At 38.9% G+C, this 26204-nt stretch overlaps 1 protein-coding gene across 12 annotated transcripts in view; it reads left to right on the forward strand.

Annotated features, from left to right (window-relative positions):
* The window catches only part of ATP2B2 (ATPase plasma membrane Ca2+ transporting 2), a 430835-nt gene that overhangs the window by 277468 nt on the left and 127163 nt on the right, over positions 1-26204 (forward strand). For all 12 annotated transcript variants that reach the window (XM_032995794.2, XM_032995804.2, XM_032995798.2 and 9 more), the window contains one exon: positions 21213-21410. In XM_032995794.2, coding sequence (XP_032851685.1) covers positions 21213-21410 — 198 coding nt within the window. The remainder of the gene's footprint in view (positions 1-21212; positions 21411-26204) is intronic.

Below are 26204 nucleotides of genomic sequence, written 5' to 3' on the forward strand. Positions count from 1 at the left end.
CTCTTTGAGATCAATCTTATATCCAGAGGAACTGCCTGGTGTTTGAGACAGATCTCTGCAGAGGAGGAATCTGTTTTTCACTGAGTTTTTAGCACAATTAGGATAATGAAACATCAGAAGAACTTGCATAAACCAAGACAATATTTTAGGAACAGCTTCTGCCTGTGGTGCAGGGGCTGGAGCAGCGTTCGAGGATATTTCTCTCACTCTGGGAAGCAGGTGATTTCAACGGTGTAACTTACCTGCTTGTATATTCGAGGATCATTTTCCATCCTTCCATCAGCTGTTTGGGGCTGAATGAAGGTGAAGAATATATGGGAATATCCTTAATAATGATTAAAGCCTTCAAAGCACAAGCACTGCAGGGTGTTCTAGAAAGGAGGGGGGCCAGCTTGGACACCTCGAGGGATGCTAGTTCAACACCCAGTAACTCAGGCCCTGCGTTACTGTTGCTGCCCTCGTCAAGAAGTGCTCAGCACAGAAAGCACGATCCAGCCGACATGCCCCTCACCAGGAGCAGATCCCTTGCTGGCTCTACAAGGGTTTCACTCAGATTTGTCAGGTGCTGCACAAACAGAGTTCTGCAGCGCGCCTGCCGCTCTGCCTAAACATAATTCCTCTTCCCCTGCACGTCCCTGGCATCCTCAGAGCACTTTCTGTCTTGGCGTCTGCTGAACATTCCTGCCTCTTCACACATGCTTCCTCCTGTGATCCTATTGCTCATCCTTAAGTTTGTAAATCAAAATGTATGTTTCGTGTATCTTGTATTTTTAATGGAAATGTTGAACTCAAGTTGGATGATAAACCACCGTTTATAATTAACATCTGTATGGAGACTTACGAACTCCAGCCTGTTACAAGGTATTTCTTTCCCCTATAAATAATGTCTTTTTATTTCTTCATTTAAATTTCCTTTATTTTTCTTTGTGGCCTTCACCACACCTCTCTGCTTCAAGGAACCCAACTGATTATTTGATTCTTCCTGGTTTGCTACATCTTGTATTTCTAGGAGATTTTGTGGCAGTAACATCTGGTGTAACATATTCCTTGAAATCTGATCCCCAGTTTCAAGGCTTCTCTGAGGTCTGTCAGTTCTCAGGTGCTGCAGAATTTGGCCTTTGTTCCTTCAAGGCTTGATACCCACAGTCAGTGCTTTGAAGCCAAATAAGAGCCAATGTCAGCCTGAGTTTTGACAAAAATATTTCAAATCCTTTTCATTGCCTTGAATGGTAAATGAGCTAAGGAGAAGTATTAGGTGGTTCACATTGTCATTTTGATTTTGTTGTGTACTTAAGGCAACTTGTCCACTGATTTAATTGAAAGGAGTAAGATGAGCTGGGTCAGAATTGTTTTATCTACTCAGAGATTGCAGTGGTTGTGTGTTGGTTGTCCATAAGCTGCAGAGTTGCAGCTACAGAATCCTGCATCCTCATTCCTACGATCTACAAGATTTTACTGTTATGTTCAGCTTGTAAAATCTTGGGAAATGAGATCTTTTTTCCTTAGCCTACAACTTTTAAAACGCTATGCAAGAGAAGCTGCAGTGTCTTATAAGATTCTTCCCAGATACTGGAACCAAAACTGAATGGTGAAGAAATATTTGAAGTGAACTTTACACTACAGATTTTTAAAGTTAAAAGTGTTTCTTAAAGTTTTTGTTATAAATGGTTTGCTTACCTTAATTTTTCAGCCAATTTCTGTAAGCAGCACAATTAGACAGAATAGATGGATAATTTCCTTGTCAGTTGCAGCTTTTTGCCTTGTGCATATTTTATTTTTATACAAAACTCTGTAATTATCTTTAATGAAAAATGAAATAATGCTCATGGTTTAGAAATTAGCTTAGTCATGCGGGACAGTTTGGTAATTTGTTAAGTGTATCTTGTGTTTTTCAAAGTTTCCTCTATTGAGATCTATAAGGGTATATAATTGAAACAGCACTGAAAAATCCCCAAGGCATTGTACCTCAAGGCAGATCTGTTGCTCTTTGATTTATTCCTATGTTTTATGATACCCAGACTCTCAAAATAATTGTAACTGCATAGATCGTGTTACTTACTCATTTTCGTAAGAACTCAGCATCTGATTTAACAGCAGCTTGTGCTATTTTTAACTATTATTCATAATGGTTTGGATATATATGAAGTCCACAAAGGCTTATATGCCTTTGCTGCCTGATTTGACGTCTGTATGAAGCCTTTGGATGAGATGACGTGGGCTGATGTGCTTGGTTTGTTTGTCCTCAGCACTTCTTTTTTGTCAAACGGATGTCTGAAGAGTTAGGGGTGGTGGGAATTTGGGCCAACACTTCCCCAATACTGTCATCATATAGGTATCTGTTGGTCCATTCTTAGATCCATGTGCTCTTTGGACGGAGAGCAAGGAGACAGTTTACCTTGGCATGAGCTGTAATTTTGGCAAAATTTGTATCCAAACTCCTCTGAAAAGTTATCTGGGAAGAGAGACGCTACAGGCCAGATCATACTTGAAGTTCTACTTAAACTGATTTTGCTTAAAATTGAGCATAAGAATATCAGGATATAATAGTCAACTAGAAGGAAAGAGAAATATCACAATACATAGAATATTTGAAAATATAGAACGGCATAAAAAAGGACAATTAGGGAAACATATTAATAAGAGGAGCCTGTTTGCTTTCTTATGGTTTAGATCAGACTGTGACTTTTTTGTGTGAAAGTATTTAATTAAATCTAAATATAATCATTCCTGTGGTTTCTTCTGGCTCTTTTTACATTGCAAACTGCCAAGAATGCTTGGGAGTCATACATTTTGTTAGTCTGCTGATAATAAAAATTATTTGGAAGGCCAGGTAGCACATAGCATTTCAAGAAAAAGTAATACTGCCACCTGCTTTTGAAACTTTTTGCTTCTTACTTGAAGTAGAGTTTTTATCTGTTGCACAAGTCAGGTAAGTGTGAGCTGTGAACAAGAGCAATCAATCTGCTGAACAGCAGAACCATTAGAAATCTGCATTAGACCTGAAATAGGAATTGCCCTGAGATATAAATTAATGCAAACCCCATGCAACATTTAATATACTTCCACAATTACTTAAATATCTGTCTACATGTACGTTACTTTCTCAGCTTCAGATCCAAAAGTCATTGATTATTTATCTTCTGACAGTATTTAAAGGTAGTGCTTTTGTATTTATCATTTCTAGAGGTCTCACGTTTTTTCCAGACCTGAAGATTTATGGCATGAAGAGATCCAAAATAAAAGACTTTCAATGTGATCTTTCAACTGCATGTAATTTTAGAAATAACTGGGAGGTAGATTACATTTCATTTTCTGAAAGTTTCAAAAGCGGTTATATCCTTTCTGTCCAAAAAACCCGCAATGGTACAAGTGCCAAACTGAATCCCACATTTTGTGAAAATAGTATCTTTGCTCATCCTTAATTTTGTGTTGCATGTTAGAAATGAGAGCTTTAAAAATCATGCTGATATGTCCTTCTCATATTTGTCCATTAATTCTAAATAGACTCCATTAGGTTTCTGCGTTAAGTCAGTTTGCTGACAACGAGCTACAGAAGCTGTGTGCGTGGGAAAAAAGTTATTTTCTATCAGTGCAAGCCATATAGGGCAGTTCCATTCTCTGGAGATGTGTTTTCACCAGAGTATGTTCCTTTACTGTAAAGATATCATATCTTTTTGTACAAGTATAATTTTTAAAAGTTAAATGCTAAAACTTAGGCGGGTTTTACCACACACACACACACACAACTTTTGATTCTAAAGCAGAGCTCTACATCTCAGCTTTGTGTTTCATGTTTCTAGTCAGTGTTCACATTTATAGTTTGCATCTTCCCTTGCATCATCACTGTGATATCCCTGACAGCTTTCCTACATCTGTGCATATTCTTTCTGTCTCTGTATAGATAAAGGAATAATTACGTGAAAGATATATGTGAGTTAAGGAAGAATAAACACTTTTGATCTATGTTATGACATTTATTGTACAAACTTTATGTAATCCATGTAGATTAGTTTCTTCTTTTTTTACAGAAATAAAACTTTCTGGGATTTGTGAAAATCCAAACATTTGAAATATATAGGCATGTAAGGGTCAACAAGTATTCTGCAGTTAATAGCTTGAGCATTATGTTCTGCAAACATTAGAATTGTAAAAGCAGTAAGTGTGTGGCTGTGTTTGCTGTGAGGATAAACAATCCTTGCTATGAGGATAAACAGAACCTTTTGACCATCACTGCATTTTGTACAGACCATTAACATGTAAACCTGTGGTTGCCACTATTGCTACAAATTAATACTTCTAGTTTCAGTCCTTTTTGTAGCACTGATACTATATGAGATAGGTACTTGTAAACATACACTGTTTGAAGACTTTTATGTTGACGCCAAAAGTATAGTTTAGCAGTTTAGATGCCTTAAGCTGTGACTATTTCCACGCAGCTCCCAGCTGTTTTTTGCCACTGGTGTTCAGTGTCAGCACAGCTGTTTGTGTAACTGGGCTAGGAAATAGAACTGGAAAAAGGTCTGGCTGGCTCAGGAGCTGACCTTAGGGTGGGCAGAGGAAAAGAGATATTTCACACTTGGCTTTTGTACCGCTACTGCATGTGAATTTCAGGGAAAATTAAAGAACTCGGGTGTCCATAATGACTTGTATATAGCATGGGATATGCCAAATTGAGATGTAAAATTCTTTTTATTTTTCAGTGTGTTTGTGTTTTGCACATCTTCTATCATGATTCAAATCCCTACTCTGCCAGATAGGGGACTAATGTCTAATCATAATTTGTGGACACTGAGTGGACATAGGAGAGGGAGAGAATATGAGAAGCTTGGATGATATCACACAGCTCACAGATTATTAATGTTTGTTGGGAAACAGACTGCCTAATGACCGTGCATGGTTTTCAGGTAAATAAATATACTTCAGAAAGCATCCTGTCTTACCATTCCTGGAATTGCAGCTTTCAAACATCTTGCTTAATCTATTTGAAGGCAAATTCCAGACAGAATTTTACTATTGAAACAAATCCTCGTGGTCTACTGCAGCATAAGAACACTTGGTCCTCTCTTTTATACCACTAGGAAAATTATACCCCAAAGTTTCCAGAAATACAATACAATATTAAAGGGGTTTCTTTCTGAAGAGCAAATATCCAGTCAGTTACATGCCAGTGATGTGGTATGTGAAGAGCAAAGTAGCCAGCAAACAGCTTAATTACCTGCCTGTTTGCAATTTATTTTCTCCTAATACTCATATGATTCAAATACTTCCTGCTATGCAATTTTCCCCCTTTAAGCAGTTGCTGGTAAGGCAAAAGCTTGGCTCTACTGTTTTTTTTCCAGACATAATTGAAATTGTGAATTGAGAAAGTTCTTTTGAAGCCAGGAAAATGGAATTATAGATACCACTCTTTGTTTTTAAACAGCAAGAACACTGATCTGATTGCTTGGTGTTCTTTCCTCGTGCCCCAGGAATCTCCCTGTTGTCCGTCTCACATGGAGACGTCCCTCCATGATTAACGCTGTCACTCAGCTCAGTTTTCTGACAGCAAAATGAGTGCTGTAGCAGAGTGAGTCATGGCTGCAGAAAGCCATTTCAAGGACAAGCCAAGGGTGTTTGAAGGCAGCAGCTTGATAAAGGCAGGATTCAGGACCAGTTCACCGGTTTTCAGCCTCAAGGAATTCGACTTTAAGAAGCTGAGGGCTTGGTAGTGAAGCTACTCTCTTAAAATTGACAAAACCAAAATCTTTAGATGCAGTTTCCTGCTGAAATTTTGTATTTAGGTCCTGTGATGCTGCACAAAGCAGTATTACATAAAGCACAGCAGATGCAATCTGCGTTCAGGGACAGGGGGAAAGCATGTAACAGAAACCAATGCAGAGTGCCACAGCAGAGGAAGATATCTTAAAGATATAAGGAAGAAGATTTTCCAAGTGGGGAGCTGACATGGCTCCTTAATAACTGTGTCAGCCTGGAACTGACATTTTTTTAACGTTTAAGAAGATTTTAAATAAGATTTGCAGCTCGGCAGCTGGATCTGGTGTCTGTGGCGTATGGGTCCTAGCAAGTGCCGCTCTGCTGGGAGGACGGGTGCTGGGCTGCGGGGACCTTGGCAGCCAGGGACGTGCGGGAGTCGGCACGGGGCGCGTGCTTGGACTCTGAACCGTCTGCTTACCCCGGCAGCAAACCCGCTGCTTACCTCAGAAGTGGGATCAAGCTCTAAATTAAGTGCTTATAAAAGTAAAGTCGTCCTGGAGAAATCTGCATCTTTGCTGCAGTTGGAAATACTTGATCACAGCATGTATCCAGCTCAGTTTCTTTGATGGTTAGTTAACCACTAAGCCGGGACGCCACGGGTGTCAGCACTGGGCACCTGCCTGCGTGGGCATGTACAGAATCCTGCTGGGGCTTATACAGCTGTTGCTGAAGCCTGAGACCCTGTGGCTTTCCCATCGTGTGTTACGTGGTTAGGGTTGGGAGAGGTTGGTGCTGCTGATGTGAGCTATGTGTATGGTGAAGTCAGAGGCATTAAGCGCCTAATGCTGCAACAAGACAGAGCAAAGTCCTTTCTAGTGAGGGAACTAGTGAATCCAACAGCAAATACACTTTCAAGGCATCATTTTTTGAGAAAGTTGGTCTCTGTTGGTTCTAGTTAGATGTTGATTGCATTAGCTGCTGTACTGGCTTAGCTATAGAACATTATTGTCAAATAATTTCATATTCATAAGATAAAAGCACATTAGGTGGACTGGACTGGTTTTTTTGCATCAGTTAATGATATCACCTGTCTTCAACCATTGGCAGAGGAAACATTTCACATTTTGCAGATCCAGTGTTTTGATACGGGTGAGCACAAGAGGACATGTAAACTATATGAGGTGTTCTCATGCATGTGTTTTCATCAGTGCAGATGATGGTCTTCGGGTGTATTGTCCTGAGTGCATATAAACAAGAGTGCAGTAGACACCTATAGATGAAGAGCCTGTGTTGTTTTTATAGCATTAGAATTGTTACAAGCGAACAAACTGGATGAGTTAAAGATCATTTTCAAGATCCAGAACCTTTCATCTTGGGTCACTCTGATCAAATTCAGCATGACTCAGGATTACCGTTTCATGGCAAATCAGTCCAGTGCAGAAGTAGGGGGAAAGGTGATGGGATCAAACATAATTGGTACCCTTGTTGAATGAATTGCTCAGATACCAAGATCTGAATGAAACTGTAATACCTTCTCACTTTTACCACGCAGGTCTAATAGGTCAGAGTTTGGTAGGTCAGTGTAAAAGGAGCTTGAATTACCCATCCTGGGCTGTATCAGTCCTCTGAGGGTTGGCAGGCAGTGAACTTCATATGCACTAAGCTTAATTGCAAATACAGGCTGTGACACAGACAAAGCTCAGGAAGTTAAAAGATTAATGCTGTTAGAGTCTTTTTATGTTGTGCAAGCCTGTTTCCATAATAGCAGGAATTGTTCATTTTTCCAGTAAGGTCTAAAATCTTGAGGGCACATAAATGGAAAGTGGTATTGGTACTTGGTATTAATAGTCTCACGTAATTCCTTTTGAAGTTTTTTGTTGGCTGCTCTTTTTCATAATCATTAAACAAACAGAGCGTTTTCTTAAGATTTTTGAAGCCTTGCAACATGAGCAATATTTTGTTTTCTTAAAAGGGCTTTTCTTCAAAGTCATTCATAAGCCTGCAAAGTACAGAGTGTTCTATGGCCATCTTTGCAGACATCAGTTCTGACAGTATAGGGATATTGCTATGTGCTGATTTCCCAAAATTTTTTACTTTGTGCTCATGCTTCTCGCTTAAAAAAGCAAGCAAGCAAACAAACATCCCCTGCCACCAAACAGGTGTGTAATGTTAAATAACAGTTGTGGCCTTGGAGGACAGACAATTTTGCTAAAGTGATCAAGAAGTTTCAAGGAGAGAGTGAGGACTACGCTGAGCAGTAGAATTCAGAGGGGGGAAGGAAGAGCTATCTGATATTTATCAGCGGCGTTGGTTTCTTGGAGATAAAATGAAGGGGACAATAAAGAACATGGAAAAAGGTACAGAGGGAAGATGCATTAAGATGATCTTCAGGAAGAGCAGTAGACATAGGAGACACACAGGGAGACAGGGAAAAGTATAAATATGTTTGACAGAGGGGATAGCAGAGTTAGGGCAACACACACACACACAGAGAAGTCTAACTTTTAGCATCTTGGCTATTTCAGCATGACCATTCAGTTCATCTCTGCCTATCATTTACATAATCTGCAGCAAACAGATGCATACTCAAGATGTCTGCCTGAAAGGAATGACTTCACCCTTACCCCTGTTATTTCAAGGTGTTTGCACTTTCCATACTCATTGATAATATAATTGTATGTTATCAGTGCTATTTAAACTGATAACATTCTCTAAATATTGCTAAAGCATACATTGAAAACGTGTCTGATTTTCTTGTCTTTGTTTCTTGTTTAGTGTTAATGTGTGTCATGCTTAAGGGATGTATTAATGAACCTTTTTTTTATCCTGCAATGACAATCCTCTAGGCCCAGTCTCTTCATTAATGAATAATGATGGAACAGAGTAGGCAGTTGGGTCACTTTATCCTTTAAGTGCAATGAGCAGTCCTGAAGAGAATGCTGCATTGCAGCTATAAGCAAAATGGTTGTACAGATGACAAAATACTTTTGAGTCGTAGTCGGCATTTCTGGAACATTCTGGGTTTTAGGAGGATTGCCAGTTTCCCAAAACATTTTTTTCTTAGGAAGGAAATCTTTTTTTTGCTGTTTAAGAAAGACTTATTCCGGTGCCTTCTATACTACAAACATGGAAACATGAGCTTCAATAAAAATATAAAGTCACTTATCATACTGTGTTCAACAGCCATTGAAAAGGACTTGAGAAGACTTCTGTTTCATAATATTTGTATAGCAGCCAGCTAGTAGTATTTTGCATAAGATTTTGGACACCAGCCTTTCTATGAATTTGGACTGATTTTCCCCAAAACATTTTGTGTGAGGCAGGAACCATACAAAAAAAATAAGCTGACCAGTTAAAGAACTGTGCAACGAAAAGCTTGCTCTCCTACCTAAAGAGAAGCATGTGAAAATCAAAATAAGATTTCCAATTAAAGTTACTAATGGAACAATCTAACACCTCTAGGTTAAGTCAGGTAAATGTTTTAAATGCTCCTTTTCCTGAGGTGAGCATAACTGGGATAACTTCATTTTCCCATCTCTTATCAGTGCAAAGAATGTAATTAAGTCCCTAAGTAGTGGTTATCTAAATCTGTGCCTCTGTGTTCCATGATAAAAGTCTTTGAGTGCCTGGAATTCTGCTCCATTTTCATATAATAAGGGCGTTAATTTTAGTTGCTTTTCTTTAATCTCTTTTTCCTTCTGTTCTGTTTCTTGATCGTTCTGTTTCTCTTTGCTTGCAGGAATTTGTTTCTAATTTGACAAAGTGAATGATTGTGTTCTCTTGTTGCATGATGTGTGGCTTCAGCACCAAAGATCCGTACTGCCATAGCTGTGGGATGAGGAGGTACATGTGTCCAGCAGCAGCTTTGGGAAGCTGAGGTGAAAGTCATCTAAATCAGCCTCAGTCTAAGGGATTTACCTACCCTCAGCCTGTGGATTTATTCTGGAACATCTATTCCTGATTAACCATTATGGATTAACTCTTTGTATGGATGTTCTTATTTTGGATTAAGAGTGCCTCTTCCCGGTAGAGCTGGATTAAGTAGAGCAAGGAATTAATGGGCTGGAAGGAAAATGAAATGGCAAGCGCAATTTAAACGTAGGTAACTGCTGTATAAGGAAAATGGTTAAAGCCATAAATTGATTAAATGATTTCTAATTTGAGATCTTACTTTAAATGAAAACTTAAGCTTCCACATGTATAATGAAGATTAATTCATAACTGTAGGGGTTATTTTGGCGGCATTAAGAAAATGTGATTTTTGTTTACTCACTGAAGCCGCCTGAGGATGGTTGTTAATATGAATTTGGTGCTTCTATTATGATACAATATAATATTTTGATTTCTGCTAATGTGTCTAACACAAAGTATACAAATATGCAAGTATTTGTAATGCGAGCACACTTCTGCCAGAGCTTTGATGCAGAACTGCCTTATTACTTTCTCTTGAATGTGAACTTGCCAAAAGACACACACAGTTTTCGACTTCTCAAACCATGGAACACAAAATGAAAAAGATGGAAGAAGTCGTTCTTAACATAAAGAACACATAGATATTATGACCAAATAAGTGAAGAGATTTGAATACAAAACTTTTCCCACTTTTGTCACCTTGAAAAGAGCCTCTTCGTAGTTGATCAATCTTCAATGGCATTTTGGACTGTCGGAACTCCGTCTTTTATATCCTCAAAATGTTTCCTGCTTTTTTCATCAGTGAGAATTAGGTTTTGGATCTGTAGTTGACTCCTTTCAGGAGTCTCCCAGGGTGTGCTCTTGCTGCATGCTTGCTGTTTCTGTCTCCTGTCTGCCTCTGCTACCTGGCATTCCCACAGGTTTGAGCTGACCAAGATCAGTAGCTCTAGTTATTTGGATGCCCCTACCTGACTGAAAGGGTTTCCACGTCACTCCAGCAATAAAATGCAAGATGAGATGCAGATCAGAGTCTCAGTTTTCTACAGAATATACAGTGGAAGTTATGTATTAAATAAAGAGTGAATACCAGGCTGGTGAGATACACTGTTCATTTGTGGAGAAAGCTTACGAGCAAACCTTGGTTAAGTGTTACATGTTCTATAATATTTCTGTTCAGATTGGATTTTTGAAGTGGGACCAGTTTGGTGTGCATAAGAATATGGCGTCCTTGACTGCTTCTGACTTACACTCTTACTACAGCTGGTGACTAGGAACACCTTCCTTGAGGTACTTCATTATATAGTTCAGTTTACTATGTGATTTGCACTGGAAAAGAATCTGGAGAACCTCAGAAGTGATTATTGCATTCAGATTAGGTTCCTTATGTTGAGGGCTAATCAAGGTGATTGACAATATATGCTTCATACAAGAGAGAGTCTATTCTTTCGGGCTTTTTAGTGTGCTAAATTAGGAGGTGCCTGTGGGTGTTGTGTTTATTCATAATGGAGTTCAGCTGCATGTGTGTATAAGAATAAAATAATGCTGTATCCCACAGTACATCTTGGGATTGCTTTGGTCACAGTCCATGTTTTCTAATAGTTAAAAAAAATACAACAGGAATCAAGAAAACATTGTCACTTTTGACAGTATTAAAAAAGGCATCTCTTGGTGTTATCCCATTTTTATTATCTTTATATAAGGTTGCAAACTCTTTGGAGGAATAACATTACATTTGTTCCAATACTGCCATCATCCCAACTAAAACTGCTACTGATGGTGAGTCCCCTGCCCTGCTGTGCTGCTCTTTCACACCTAGGCAGCTTTTGTGGACTGAATCAACTTATCACCAGAAGGCTGTAAAGCCTTGAGGCTTTCTTTGCCTTCTTTTCTCCATTATCTAGAAAATGGGGCAATAGGGAGCTTGTTTGACGTGCTAAATTATCAGTGTCCAGTGACTCTAAACTTTGACTGTATATCTGTGTTCAGTTATGAGATATTAACAGTAATAGTGTTCATGCTGGCACCTTTGGATGAAATTTTACAGCTTCTTTCACTTCTATGCTTCCTCCAAGTCTGTGTGGTACTTAAGTCTGCAGGAAAGGCAGATGAAGATCTGAAGAATGGGTCCCACTTGGTTATGAAGAGGATGGAGCAAGTGGGTAATAATGAGCACAACAGTGTTATGCAGGTAACAGCAAGCACAACAGTGTGTGTGCTATGCTAGAGGTTTCAAAAGTTTAATTATTTTAATGCTCCTGAGCTGTGGGATGTAATCCACTGAATGCTCAAAAAGCATCTTATTATCTTACTGTCTCCTCACAAGTTGGGCTTTGTGGTTTTGAGTGACATCATTGTCACTTGCAGGAGTGATAGTGGCATTTGATGTTGCTTGCAGATGGCATAATGATCATAGCACTTTGTTTTCTTCAGTGTTCTCACTTTTTTTTAGATACCTTGAATACTCCCTGAATGCGCAGCAGCCTAAGATACGCTATAGCAAACGCTCTGCCTCTTGCAAAGGCATAGCTTGAAGTGAGTACAGTTGCTGTGTAGCTGACAAGCTGACATTACTCACAGGAAAAGCAGATGACACTGACAAAGATAGCAATGAAATTAAGAAGAGTTGCCAAGTAGCAGCACTTGGAGGTAGCACCTCCGAAGAATGCAGCTCATTGCTAACTGGTTTATTTGTTGGTTTTTTCTTAAGTGAGGGTGGGAAAGAATCATGCTATGGAAGCAGACTCAGTAAAGTGGGGTTTGGTATTTTTCATTCTGACTTCCTTATAGACATCAAAAAAAATATGTCTCTTCAGAACATAAGATTTCTTCTTCTGTGATTTATTTTAATGTAAAAGATTAAAACATCTATATAAGGAGTTAGCTACCTTAACCTACAAATTCCTGGCCTCATCTAGAAAAAAACCCTCTTCTCCAGGCTGTTGTTATGAGAGCATATGTTCTTATGCTATATTACTTTTAACCTTTCCAATAGACTTCTTCAAATAAATATGAGCTATAGACCCTTGGAACTCCTTGTGTTAAAGAACCTATGGTGATTGCAGTGACAAATAATAACAGTAAAGATCCTTCATATAAAAAAGCGAGATGCATGGGATTTTCAGGATACTGCATCAGAGCCTCATGCTGTATTGATTTAGAAGTCTGTCTAATGTGTCGTCAGCTGCTTAATGGCTCCCCCTCTCAGGCCGTGCTTTCCCAGTTGCACGTGCTTTATTCCTTGGGCATTTGCTTTCCCAGATTACTGTGACTGTCATCCTGAGTGCACGTGCTCTATGAAACTGAACGAAAAATCATGAGAAGGGGTTAGTGAGTCTAGACCACATCTGCCTGAAAGTACATGATAGCGTGGAGAAGCCAGCTGAGGCTCTCCTTAATGTTCATTCAGCTGTATTGAATTTCAGTCGGATGACCTCAGTTTCTTTGAAAAGAATGTTTTACTTGCAAAACTTCAAGCGATGTGAAGTTGTACTGTGATAAGAGATGTGAGAAATCGAAGTTGAAGGCTTTTCATCACCTATGACCAGCAGAGAGTCTAGCAGCTGTTTTTGTAGTTGTAGATTACTTTGTTGTGGTGTAACTCAGCAGAAGGAGTCCCCAGGCTCAGTGTCACCGGTCAGACTCACTTGCCACTGACAGTAAGTATAGGCCTGTCCACAGGGGGATGTGTGGCTCCATCCTTTCTTTCTCACTCTTCTGCTAGGAGAGGATCCCGTGCATAGACCCGATGTTACTCCACCACTTCCCCACGGCTAACTGTTCTTGCTGGTGGATTGGTGGTGGTTACCAGTTTGACTGCACTTTTTCCAGGGTTTAGAGGAGCGCCTGCACAGCACGCGGCTCCCAGCCGGCGGATGCTCCGGTGCAGGCACTTTACTTGAGCCGTATAATCAGAGGCTCCCTCCGGACCGTGACTGATGGTAGTGTTTCTGCTGGGGGACTTGCATCTCCCCAGGCTGTGCTGGATCCACATAGACAAGCAGAAGCTGCCTCTGTAACAACCAGGGTGGTTTGCTTGTCAGCAGCCCTACTCAAACTGTGGTTTGGGAACAGAGAGTCACAGATTGATTTCAGGGTCTTTTCTCCCTCCCCATCCCCTGTGATGGCCATTAGCAATAGATGTGAAGTGGTGAATTTTTTTGTAGAGCCTGGTGAGAGTGATGGTAAGTGTTTATGTTAATTAAGGAAGGCTTTCCACTTAGACTTTATTATGTTCTCATTTATTCCTTGTTCTTTTTCTTAGCAAAGACCTTGGATCTCCTCCGTTAAGTGTACATGGTTGCTTTTCCCTGCCATTACCCAATTCATATGTTAGTGCTTTTCAAGCCTGATCCTACGGAATAGCCAGTGGTTGTGTCTTAAGCTGTAGTCAGGGATGTTTGATTTGATTTAAATATTAAGGGCAAGAAAAAGCTTTCATATTATCTGGAACAATCATGTTATAACTCAGCATGTATTCTAACAACATGTTTTTGATACTGTTTCTCTCATACTCTGTCAACTTCACTGAAATGGTCCCATCTTACATGTCTACGTTTCAATAGGAAATCGGACCTTCAATAGGAAATAGGAAAACGTGGGTAATACGTAAGCCTGTGCAGAGGGCATTTGTACAGTCTACTCTAAATCATAATGTTACCTCCTGTGGGAGTGAAATCCTAGCTTTGTTTAAATAACCAAAAAAGGATGTTTGAAGAAACTGCCTCAGGTCTTTGACTACCTGGAAAAGGGGGATGGTAGAAAGAAACCATTACATTCCCCCGTTCCCTCTCTGTCTCTTCCAAAAAGCCCCAATACCAGAAGAATGCTGAGGCTATGTGATGCTGAACAAACCCGAAGTACCCAGCATTTGTGGGGCATCCCACTGGCTTGGGCTTGGCTGGCTTAGTGCAGTAAGACCTTCCATAACTTTTAGGCTGTCTTAGTACCAGGTAAATATCTGCACTGTTACTGTGCCATTGTTTATATATAATGTAACAAGGAATTTTTAATGACTTCTTTGTTATATGGTTGGTAATGGATGGGAGCTGGATGGTGAATATACATACTAGATTATTAGTATTGCTGCCCTCAATCTGTAATGATTTTATTGTACTCAATACTACATCAAGGGAGAACAAAAGAAAAACCTCTCCAGGAGCCTGTGTATACCAGATGAGACATACGTAAATGGTGTAATGATTACTGGGTGTAATGATTACTGGGTGGAGTAAGAGCTAAAGAAATGATTTCTGGTGGGATGATTACCATCTATCTCAACAGCCATACTCTCACTGACAGCAGTGTATTTGTAAAAAAGAAATGCTAATTCCCCTTTCTCCATACTGGACCTTCAGCTCTCATTGAATGCTTTGTTACCAGCCTTTGCAGAAAGCTTTTTGTTGTCTGTTTAGTCAATAAAAATATTAGTCATGTGTTTCAATGCATATCTTGACTTCAATATTTGATGTCTCATCTGTTGCCTCAGTATTGCCTCATGGTTATGCACTGCACGTAAGCCCAGTCATTAGATTATTACGAAATTGTAGCATATATTTCAGAGTGGTGGCTTTTTTTTTCGGTCTGTTACAGTCACTACTGGGAGCCATTTCTGGTTCTGCTGTTATTAGTCATCTTACGTAAGTTATTTGTTCCTGGTTAATAGCTTCTTTTCAGAGCAGTTTTACTTTAAAAAGAAATGCTAAAAAAGTAGAAGAAATAAAAGCAAAATGTCTAGATGGGGGAGATGAATGCAACCTGTCACGGAGCATTCAGTGCTGCTTGGCAGTAGTAAATCCTGCATAGTATCTTGCAGCTGAGTGTAAATCAGAAATCCCAGGAGATGTGGGTTTCCTCCCCTGGACTGCCACCAGACTATCTGGGGCAAGAACTTCAGCATTTCACTGCCTCATAAAATTGAGAAAAAGTTGCTGATGCATTTCTATATCTAGAAAGAGATCGAGAGAAACAAACGCACTGTAGAAATACAAGTTATTACATATATGTTCCTAACATTTGCATTAGATGCATCAGTCTATGAGAAAGAATGTTAAGCTCTTCAGTTACTTTATTTTTTAAAAAGTCATGGATTTGGAGATGTGTTTATGTACTTTGAGTGACTTGAGTGAGTGTTTTGATTGTAGCGTATAACAGGGCAGGCTTACACAAGGGATTTTGCAGTGAGTTTGGTGCTGCTATCCAGACGCTGAAGGGTGGTCCTGTGCTGCGGGGTGGCAGCCGAAGCTGTGGCAGAGCTCGAGGGCAGGACATGGTGACTTGGGCAGTTGTTGCTGTTAGATGTGAAGATGGAGGATGATTAATGAGGAAATGGAGGGGGAATTAATTCATTTCCTGGTTCTGCCACTTCTGTGCCTCTCTTTTCTGTATGTTGGCTCTTTAGATCTACCTGTAAAGTGTTTGACTCAAGGGGGTTCCAAACCCTGCAGGGGTCTGTTGGCAGAACTGCCGGATAGACTCAGCAATAGTAGCACCAGCAGCATAAAGTTTACAGGGCACGTGATGACCTATAATTCCAAAGGCTTTTGGTTTCTAGACAGATTTCGTAAAATTGATGTAAACAAATGCAAGCAAGTAACATTAATGAAAACAGGTAATGACATTCATTACACTTTACAGACAGCTTTGTTGTTACAAGGTTAGAAGGAAAGTATTATTCGCTGGGATTCATTCACTGCTGAAATTCAAATTCTGCTTGCTGAAACTAGTAAACACTCTTTGAGAAGACAGTTTGAGATTAGGGTGATAGGAGCTCATGAGCTACTATATGGGTCTGTGTTCCTGCAGGAAGAATTCATGCATGTCATATTTAACTGTCGTTAGAGTTCACCAACAAAAACAGCTGCTTTATGGCTAGGGCTTAGTTTCAATAGCAGTTCAGCATCACTGTGAAGCCTTTACTTTATGCTCAACAATTTGTTTGCATTTGAAGTTTCATGTGCTGTGATTTTTAAATTACATTGTTTACAGATCTTGCTATTTGGAATTTTTATCTACTTTTCTGGATGCATCAGAAAATGTACAGAAGAAAGTTAGTAAGTAATGAATGGTTTATTTGCACAATTAGTGCAAATGTAAATTTGCCTTTATACATCTCACAATTTAAGCAGATGTGAAACATTCTCTTTAAAGTTTTATGGGTTTTTTTAATTGCTGCTTTACTAACGTGCTTTTGCTATTTTTGCTATTTTTGCAGCATCAAATTCATTCTGTTTGTCATGCTCCATTTGGTTGCAGTGGAGAAGACTGTCAGAGAAATACAATTTTCCAGGAAACATTAATTGAAATGATGGTTTTATATTCAGCATGCAGTAACTGACAGATGTAGATAATGAACAGAGAAAATTCATTAAGTGGCGTTTCTCCAGTTTTTTAATCTTTTTCTCCCTCCAAAAAAGCAACAGTGCCAGATAAAATCAGAAATTAATTTAATATACTGCACAACATTGCAGAAGATGTTTTCTATGCAATCACTTCCGTTCTCCCACAGATTTCAAACAAATTTTGGGGAAAATTTTTGGAAGCTGAAACCTTAAGAAATTATTCAAGTGCTGGGAGCATCAGTAATAAATTTTCACAATATTTCCTAAACCTCTGTGTACTACTTGTATATAAATTTAACTCAAATCTTCATAATGATTATAAAACACTTGCATCAAAGAAATAAGTATGGCACAGCTTTGACATAGAAAAACACTTCAAAAAAAATAAAATATTCATGCTTGTGTGGACAAATGAAAATAAAACCAGCCAGTCTGTGGCTTATTGTCATATAGAGTATAAGGTGGAAGGCTGCTTCTTTTGTCAGTAAGATATGAAGTCTGGAGTTATATTGAACTGGTATTTCCATTAATTTTTTTTAGTCCCCACTGGTTCTTTTTCACTTCCTTAGATGCTTTATATCTTCATATAGAAATGACATTTCAAATTATGTTCATTTGCAATGCTGTTTCATTATTATCACAAGACTCAGTATGTAATGGACAAGCGAGAAATTAAAAAAAAAATAATGTGGGAACAGTAATGAAGTCAGTATGTATAATATGGAGAAAAAAAAAAAAAAAAACCAACATAAAAAAAAGTCTAGCAGCAGGAAAACAGTCTCCTGGTTAAAAGTACTGGTGAGGACAGATGTCCACTTCCAGATCTTGCTGTGCTAATTGACGTTTTTGCCATCTGCACTGCCTGTCAGCGCGCACTAGCTGGGAAGCAGCGTCCCACAGATCTGCCAGTGCGACAGAAAGTGTGAGTGACCTCTAATCCGCTTCAAGCAACTCAGTTAGGCTTGCTCAAGACACCTTTAGGACTACTGAAAATAATGTTTCTGAATAAAACAGATTATTTGAGAAAGATAAGGAGTGTCCCCATTACACCTTCTCCTGGCAATAGTATGGAGAACTTAGGGGAGCTTTTGCAAAATAAACACCTTGTATTGCTTCAGATTCTCTATCACATTTCCCATAGCTGTATCTCTTTGTATAGCTTAGGCTTCTCTATGTATTTTATTGTCCCTTTCTGACCTTATCTCTGTGGTAATGCTTAGGACTGTTATGATGCAATTCCATCACTTGCTCTGTAGATTTCTTCAGTCTCTCCTTTTCTCTCTCTCTAAATATAGGAGTTTGTTAGTTTCTGACATTCAGTGGGAGGGAAAAAAAAAAAAAAAATTTTGCTGAATGGGTTTTTTTTGAATGATGGCCAGATCTCAGGAGAAGGGAAACCTTTAGGTTTGAACTGAGCGTTGAATTACATTTTCCACTATTTGTAAATGATTTAAAAGAAAATAAATTTCATAATTGAAGAGGAACATACTCCTTTTTAGGTGGGACTGAGTTGGTAAGCAATTTCACCTCTAGAAAACCACCTATAAAAAATAATAAAGTCACACATGATTTATCCATGTCTATTTATGGGTCCTAAGGAAGATTATATTTATTACAAAAAAATGAAAGAGTACGACTAAATAAAATACATGTGTAAATTCCAACACAGATTACTTTGACTATAGTCTGGAAGATAATGGTGACCATAGATGCTTTAAACTCAGTTTAGTCCACAACCTTACAGTGTCTAAATGAACAAATCTTTGTCGTAGAGAAAAAGCAGCTCTTTGAGTTCCAGTATCTGTCTTTCACTTGGGAGGCTTTTCAGTATGTATGTGTATTTATATGTGCATTATGATCGGTAACATAGGACAGTATATGTATACTTCATATGGCCTCCTGACAGTAAAGTAGATAGCATAATTTCAAAGTCATGAATTCACTGTGTCTAGGTAAATATAATTAGGATTGTTGAAAAATACTGCAGCTGTTCCCTGTACAATTTCAGCCATCCCTTTCATGCTGTTGAGTACCTGGCCACCTGCTTAGCTGCTGGAGCTGGCCCACCACTGTGCATGTATATTCGGTGTTGGAAAATAGGCATTTTTCAGACATCTCTTCCCAATGTGCTTTTGAGTTTTTTTCTGTTTCAGAGTTTTGTATTGCTGCTTGTAGATGCATTATATGAGCCTTTCTGCCAAAAATCCCTACCACTACCAGTGCTGTCCATGTACTTTCCCCGTTATGTATGAAGTCACTGCTATATTTGGAGTAGGCTGTGTTTTGGAGGCCTAGTGCAAACTGTGCATGCCGTTTTTAGTGAAAATCCTTCCTTGTGCTGAAGGGCTTTGCAGCCCTTTGAAGGCTCATCAAACTGCCTTCGTTTGGTCTCTGCTGAAGGCTCGTTGCCATGTCAGATCCTGTCCATGGCGAGCGACTCCCCTGATCGCTCACATGTGTTGTCCTGACTTCTGTGATCTGCACTGGCTCACAAAAGGGCAATGACCCACGTGGCTCATAGCCTGCAATCCGTATTTCGTAAGGGAAAGGGCTCCCCCCGCGTTGGAAGCTGACTGGGAGCTTGTGGAGGAGTGGAGAGGTTTGACATGTTATTCTTTGAATCACAGAGAATGACGTAGACACAGTTCGTAATGGCCGGAACCTGTCTGTTACAGTGTCACTGAGCACTAGGTACTGAAAATTAAATGAAGTGAGGTAATAATAACTACAGCATGCCTTTATCTGGGGAAGAAGGATAATATTTCTTAGAAGCTGAAATGAAAGTTTGATGAGTTAACCAAGAGCCAGAAGCTACATAACAGCTGTAATTATATATCTTAAGTGAAAGGTGAGTCAACATCTTTGCCGGTACTGTGGCAGGATTGATACGTTTAGAAAAGCATCACTTTCATCTCGAGGAAGTTACTCTTGGGTCTGGTGCTTTTGTCCAAGAGGTGACTTACTGCCGCTGGGGACAGCTGCACCCATCTGGAATTAACAAGGCATAAAGCTGAGTGCCATTAGCACGTTAGGATCCTGACCGGTTTTGCTTGACATCTTGAAGGTGATTTTAATAGGGGTTTCCATTCCTCAGGTGCCCCATAGGTGTTAATATGCTTCGGGGGAGGCAAGGCCTTACCTTAAACTGCGTGAGGAGCGGGGTCCTTACAGCATGGGATCGAGCGTTTCCTCTTGCAGGCACCTTTGTGTTGTTCTGAGGTCAACTCTCAATTCAAGTATTTCATTGTGTCTTGTCAGGGTGAATAAGCATGAACAACTTTACATTGCTGATCACATTCAAAACCTGCTGCTTAGTAAATGTTCCAACTGATATAAAATGCTATGTAGCAGCTATACGTAACCACTTATTTTATCGTGGTTCTTTATGCTGGTGAGAGTGGCATACAGCATGGTTATTGTACCCTAACATTTGCAAGTCTTTTGCCTTTTTTTTTTTTTTTTTTTTTCTGAAAAGGTGCTAGACGTGTGTACATCAATATAATTAAAAAAATATGAAAAAAAACACCAAGGTGGACTGTTCAGCACAACCACACATTCTTACACTGTACCCTTAAGTTGAAATGTTTTTAAGTTGAAGTATCATGCAAAATACATGCATTTTTATATAGATCTAAGGAACTATGTTGTTTCCTTTTTACTTTCTTTGCATATATACCCCATCACTTTGGCTGTATTTTTTCACTTCATAAAATTTGATGCAGTTCATTCCAGTGATTGTGTGGCAGTACATATGCAGCAAGAGTTTGCTTTGAAGAAGGACAAGACATTCTTTATTGATTTATACTTTGAGGTCATCGACCTGAGGTCAGGAAAAAGATATATATGCTGCTTCTACTGATATTACCAACAGCTGCCAACAGCTATTCCAACTTCCTCCCAAATATGATTTATTTGTGCTTTTTGGTATATTTTCAGAAGTCATTGTTTACATGTATGTATGCATCTATATACATAGGTCTTATTAAAGTAAACCTACTAATTCAAAGATTTCTTTATGATTAAAACTGGCAGTTTAATCATAACTGGAGTTAATACTAAATACAGTCCATAAGGATTCCGTTCAGAACGTAAGGACAAATCATCTTGAAAAAACAAAATTTAAGTGGAATATCTACCTATTTGTTAATATGCCATATGTCGTACAGCTTACAGTTGTTCTTAAGAAATAATTTATAGGAATACAGATATAAGTGGGCATTTTCTATTTTCACTGCAATTTTAATTTATTTTATTTTATTTTATTTACAGGATTAGCTGGCACTGCTGCAGACCTAGAAAAAAGAAAGCTTATTTTTGGAAAAAATTTTATACCTCCAAAGAAGCCAAAAACATTCTTACAACTAGTCTGGGAAGCATTGCAGGATGTGACTCTTATAATCTTGGAAATTGCAGCCATCATATCTTTGGGGCTTTCGTTTTACCAGCCACCTGGAGAAGGGAATGAAGGTAAAAACGTTTTATAGAAGTCATTTGTATAAGTTTAAGTAAAACCAGTCCTGCACCTCAAATTAATTCCATCCCCACCCTCCGGAAAGTCACTAACAGGAAATTTCCATGTGGTTTGTGCCTATTACCGTTACATCTGGTACTGACATATTTTTTTGTATGCTTGACATTTCTTTATGCAAATAGCTGAACCTTGTGACATGTGCTAAATGAGTTAAAGAAAAAGCATCATATTCATATAAAACTGGAGTATTTTTATTTCTGTTTTCACCTTTGAGCTTGTGTTTGGCATTTGTTTATTCATCTTAGATGGTTGTTTACCACATTATAGAGGAGAAATATGTAATTGCTTATGTAACTGGTATATCCTGTCTACATGAACATGGACAAGTCTTCAGCTAGTTTATACCAGTTGAAGGCTTGAAGTTGGTGAAATTCACTCATTTTAGTATTTTTAGTGATATAGCTAAGGGTAGCGAACCTGGTTAACAAGGGAGTATTAGAGGAGAAGTCCTGTTACTTACAAACTGTGTACTGCAGAATCCTTCTGTGATAGCTGTAGAAGGTTTTAACACCCGTCCTGCCCCTCCACCTCTCTCCTTTTTGTCCCTCTTTGGAAAGTACTCTTGAATTCACATGCTTAAAATATTCATTCCTCTACATAAATGCAAGATTTCCATTTCTGGCAACTGATCCAGATTTCCTCCCTGCACCTCCCCCTCCCCCCCCATAGACTTACAAAGCTGGATAAAACATGCTGTGTGAAATGACGTGAATAGCTTGGCAAATATATGAAGAATGTCTTCCTCTAAATATAGCTTTGAAATGCCTTTTACATTCACTTTGGTTTCCTTTGGCTACTTTCCTTGAAGACCCTTCCTCTTCTATTCACAAGCAGAATAAGCATGTAGCTATCCATAGCTCTTGTATCATATTTATGATTCTTTAATCCTTTACATATAATCAGGAATCTTTTGTTGCTTTCTCCCTGAATTTTGAATATGTGGACTATATGTGACAGCAGGTATGTGACTTAGGCATGAAAAGATGGAGCAGTCATTTGTTTTTTTAACTGAAGAAAACGTTATTTATTGTTATTACCTCATATAACTTGACATAGTAGAATACCTTGGGGACCCAGAAAAACATGAATGATGAATTACAAAATTAGAATTTAGTTATGCAGACTTTTTTCTTAGGCATAAGTGTGCAGGCTACCCTCCTATTTTTTAATTTTTTTGATGGGAAAGGAATTTTGAAAATAGGATTGTTACAGGTTTTAGGAAGAAGGGAGTTGTGTCATCAGACAATTATTATTTTTTTTAATAATTATTCTTATTATTTTGATACTGCATTTAAAATGTTTATTTTCCCACGGGAAGGTATGACACATCTGAGATTCTGAGATAGTCTGAAAAGCTCAGCAGCACAGCCTGGGAAGAACGGTTTGAGTTTTCCCACAGAACAGTATTTTATTCAGTGGTCACTGTTTTCCCTATGTTTTTAGAATTGTTTTCCTGGAAGGTTTTGCCATGTTTTACACAGGAAGAATAAATCAAGTTAGTGAGTATCTTTTAATCCAACTTTCTGAACACACTGTAAAGGTCCTTTACATTTTCTTTTAAGTCTTTCTTTGAGCAGTTCTGTAAATGTGGGAAATTCTCTTTCATTTTAAAATTAGTATATCATAAACTGCTGCCAAGGATGCCTATGGTTTATTGGTAGGTGTCCTTTTAAAGAGTCCTAAACATTGAAAAACTGACATGTTAAGCTTGATTTTGCCATCAGTGAAGTGGGGTGTAGTTGTACTTAAAATTGATTTGGTGGTTTTGCATAACCTTTGGTAGCCAATTATAAAATAAAGTTATATGTAGACTAACGTTGAGTAAAATTCAAATGAACTTTTAATGAAGAAACAAAATATGCTCTTTTGGCTACACTTAAGCCAATTTATTGAACAATTTAACCTATTTCTTGAACTGAACATGAACCTGGATTCAGACCAACCATGGACCTGTCTGAGGAAATTGTAGTCCTTTGAAAGGGCAGGAACTCTTGTGCTTTCTGTCTTGAGAAATGTCTGCTTACCTGACGAAATCTCATATTCATTATACATTGCTTTAGGTTGATCCATTTGTGCATTGCTGTTCTAACAGAGAATATGGGAAAAAAAATAATCATAAAATATGTAATGTCATTGCAGCAGTCTGCGTTATGCCTGATCTCATTTTCTTGAGGTCAGAGGGTAATATTGCCTGTGGGATGGAATAGGGATTCCCCACACAGGGACGGAATAAGTGACAAATGCTTCTTTGGGAAGCGTGAAAATGTGTATTTTCCTTTTCTGACTCTTCTCAGAATGAAAATTATTAATCGAAATACACATTTATTTGCAAGCATTATGTTTTTTTCTCAAAAAGAATATATTTTCTTCTGAAAATACAGCCCAGTGTTAGGAAGGGGAGCTGGCATTTCTTGCTGTCTATTCTTGAACTTGCCCAACTCCTCCGCAGCCTAATTAAAAAGTTTCTCAGACAGTTTCTGGATGAACTCAGTAGTTGTGGTCCCCAGCCCCTGTATGATGCCTTTGTGGGGTGCAAGTGAGTGGCAGTGCCAGTCCCTGGGCCGCAGCCCCCCTACATCTCTTCACAGCAGTGGTGTGGAGGGGCTGTGGTGCTTCTCACCGCAGCTGGACCTTGGCCCATGGGCTGCCTAGCTAATGGTCAGCTTTGCTGCAAAGTATTTCTCTTTCTAGATGATGCATTCTGAACTTTTTTTTAACTTTCTTTTTTTATTTTCCTGTCCCTAAAAGTTGTTGGTATTTGATTTTGCTAGTTGATAGCAATGTGAAATATAAAGCTTGTGACAGTCTGGTTTATCTGCAGCTCAACAAAAAGTCTCCTTTGTGTAACAGGACACTGCTTTTTGGTGTACGGTTGTTTTCTATTACATAAAATGGCCTCCTCTTTTGAATTCTAATTTTTTTTTGTTTTTCAAAATGAAATGCATTTTCATTTTGAAATTGAGTCAACAAGACTTTTCTTGTTTCCACACTGATTTGCCCAGTCACTTGAACTCATCAACTTACTGTCATCCACATGGACCATTCAGCATGTAAAACCAATTATAAACATGAAATCAATACTGTTGCAATGTAAAAGACTGAAAGAAAAAATGAAAATAAAAACAAAAACAAAAAACCCACAAACAAACAAAAAAACAAACAAACAAAAAAAAAACAAGAAAAAAAGGTAAAACCTTTATGAGCAGAGAGGTGTGAGACACTCTTGGTAAGTGGGATGGCAGGCAGAGGTGATGTAGACTGGCCAATTTCCACGCAGATTCATGGTGTTTGTAGTGACACTGTATTTTTCTTACCACAGTGAAGTTTGTACTATGAACTGGCCTCACGTTGCACAGGGTAATTGTGCTGATTCTTTGGTCACAGCAAGAAGTGCCTGTGATCATTTTATGCTTTGTTGATGTCTTTGAGATCTGTGACTAGGACAGGATGGTGAACAGAGCATGGGCCATTCTGTTGGAGACAATGCTACGTGGAAGTGGATGTTTCCACAGAAAGAATTTTGTCAGTGGCAAAAGCATTAGCATTAGCCAAATGCTTTTTTTTTTTTCCCCCTTTGCTCAGAAAGGCCTTGGTCTATCTTCAGGAGCAACTTGAGTGAGAAGTCTGGCCAGGGAGTTGTAGCTGACGCCACAAAAGATGGTATGCCTTGGGAAGTATCAGAGAAGGGTTTGGGCAGGCTGGAGTCTACAATAAGAGCTGGATATGTTTTATTTTATATTACTGTCAGGTACACAGAGAGGCCTGAAGAAGAGCTGACAGTGGTGTAGTGCAAGTTCATTAGCAGCCACCAAAGGTGGGGTGGATTAGCACTGAAAAAAACAGTGGAAGCAAGGCTGTGATGTGATTTAGCCTCTGCCGTCTCTCCCGGGAGCGGCGCCCTGTGGGGATGGCCCCGGGTAAGCAGCGGGCGCGCGGGGCGAGCTCACGCGTGACCCCGACGCTCGTGGCCGCTGGGCTGGGCCAGGCTCCCCCCCGAGGCCTCTGTGGGGTACGTACCTCGCAGCAAGGTATGGGGGGAAGAATTGAATTTCTCTCATGCTGGACATTCTGGTATTTAGCATTTTAAAAACAAATACTAACTTTACATGAAAGCTCAAATAAGAAAGGAATATTGGAAGTAAAATTTTACAGAATGTTTAAAACTGGCCAATTGTTTTCCTTCAGCTTTTTTAATTGGCGCATTACTGTCTTGCAGTATTTCATTTGCTTATTGCTCAAGACTAACTTGCAAAGCTGTGGCCATCTAAAAGTGGCTGCCTTTCCTTGTAGGTGTAAGGGATAATAACATGACAATAAGAGACTTCAGGACACAGTGTCAGGGAAACACCACCTTACGTATTTTTTTTCAATTAAGTGTGCATATATACTACCTTTATATATAATGTATTTATATCTGCCTTTCACATATCATAAACTTCTATCTAACAATGACCTTATTAGTTCATATATTAAGTTGAAGTCATCTCTATTTTTAGAATTGATATAACTTTATTTTTGGACACGTGAAGCCTACTTTAATTTTTGGAGCTGTAACAGCATTAGCATTTTAACTGGTTTCTGCAGTTTAAGTGCAAAATATTTTTTTCCTAAGGCTCTTGAAGGAAGAATGCATGATGAAATCCACACACCCAAAAAATATTAGACTGCATGAGTTGCTTCAGGAGTGTTGTCTAAGGGTATAGTCTAATGTATGGATGTTAGTTCATTTT

This window comes from Tyto alba, unplaced genomic scaffold (genome assembly GCF_018691265.1).
Source record: "Tyto alba isolate M040663 unplaced genomic scaffold, T.alba_DEE_v4.0 Super-Scaffold_49, whole genome shotgun sequence".
Taxonomy (NCBI): domain Eukaryota; kingdom Metazoa; phylum Chordata; class Aves; order Strigiformes; family Tytonidae; genus Tyto; species Tyto alba.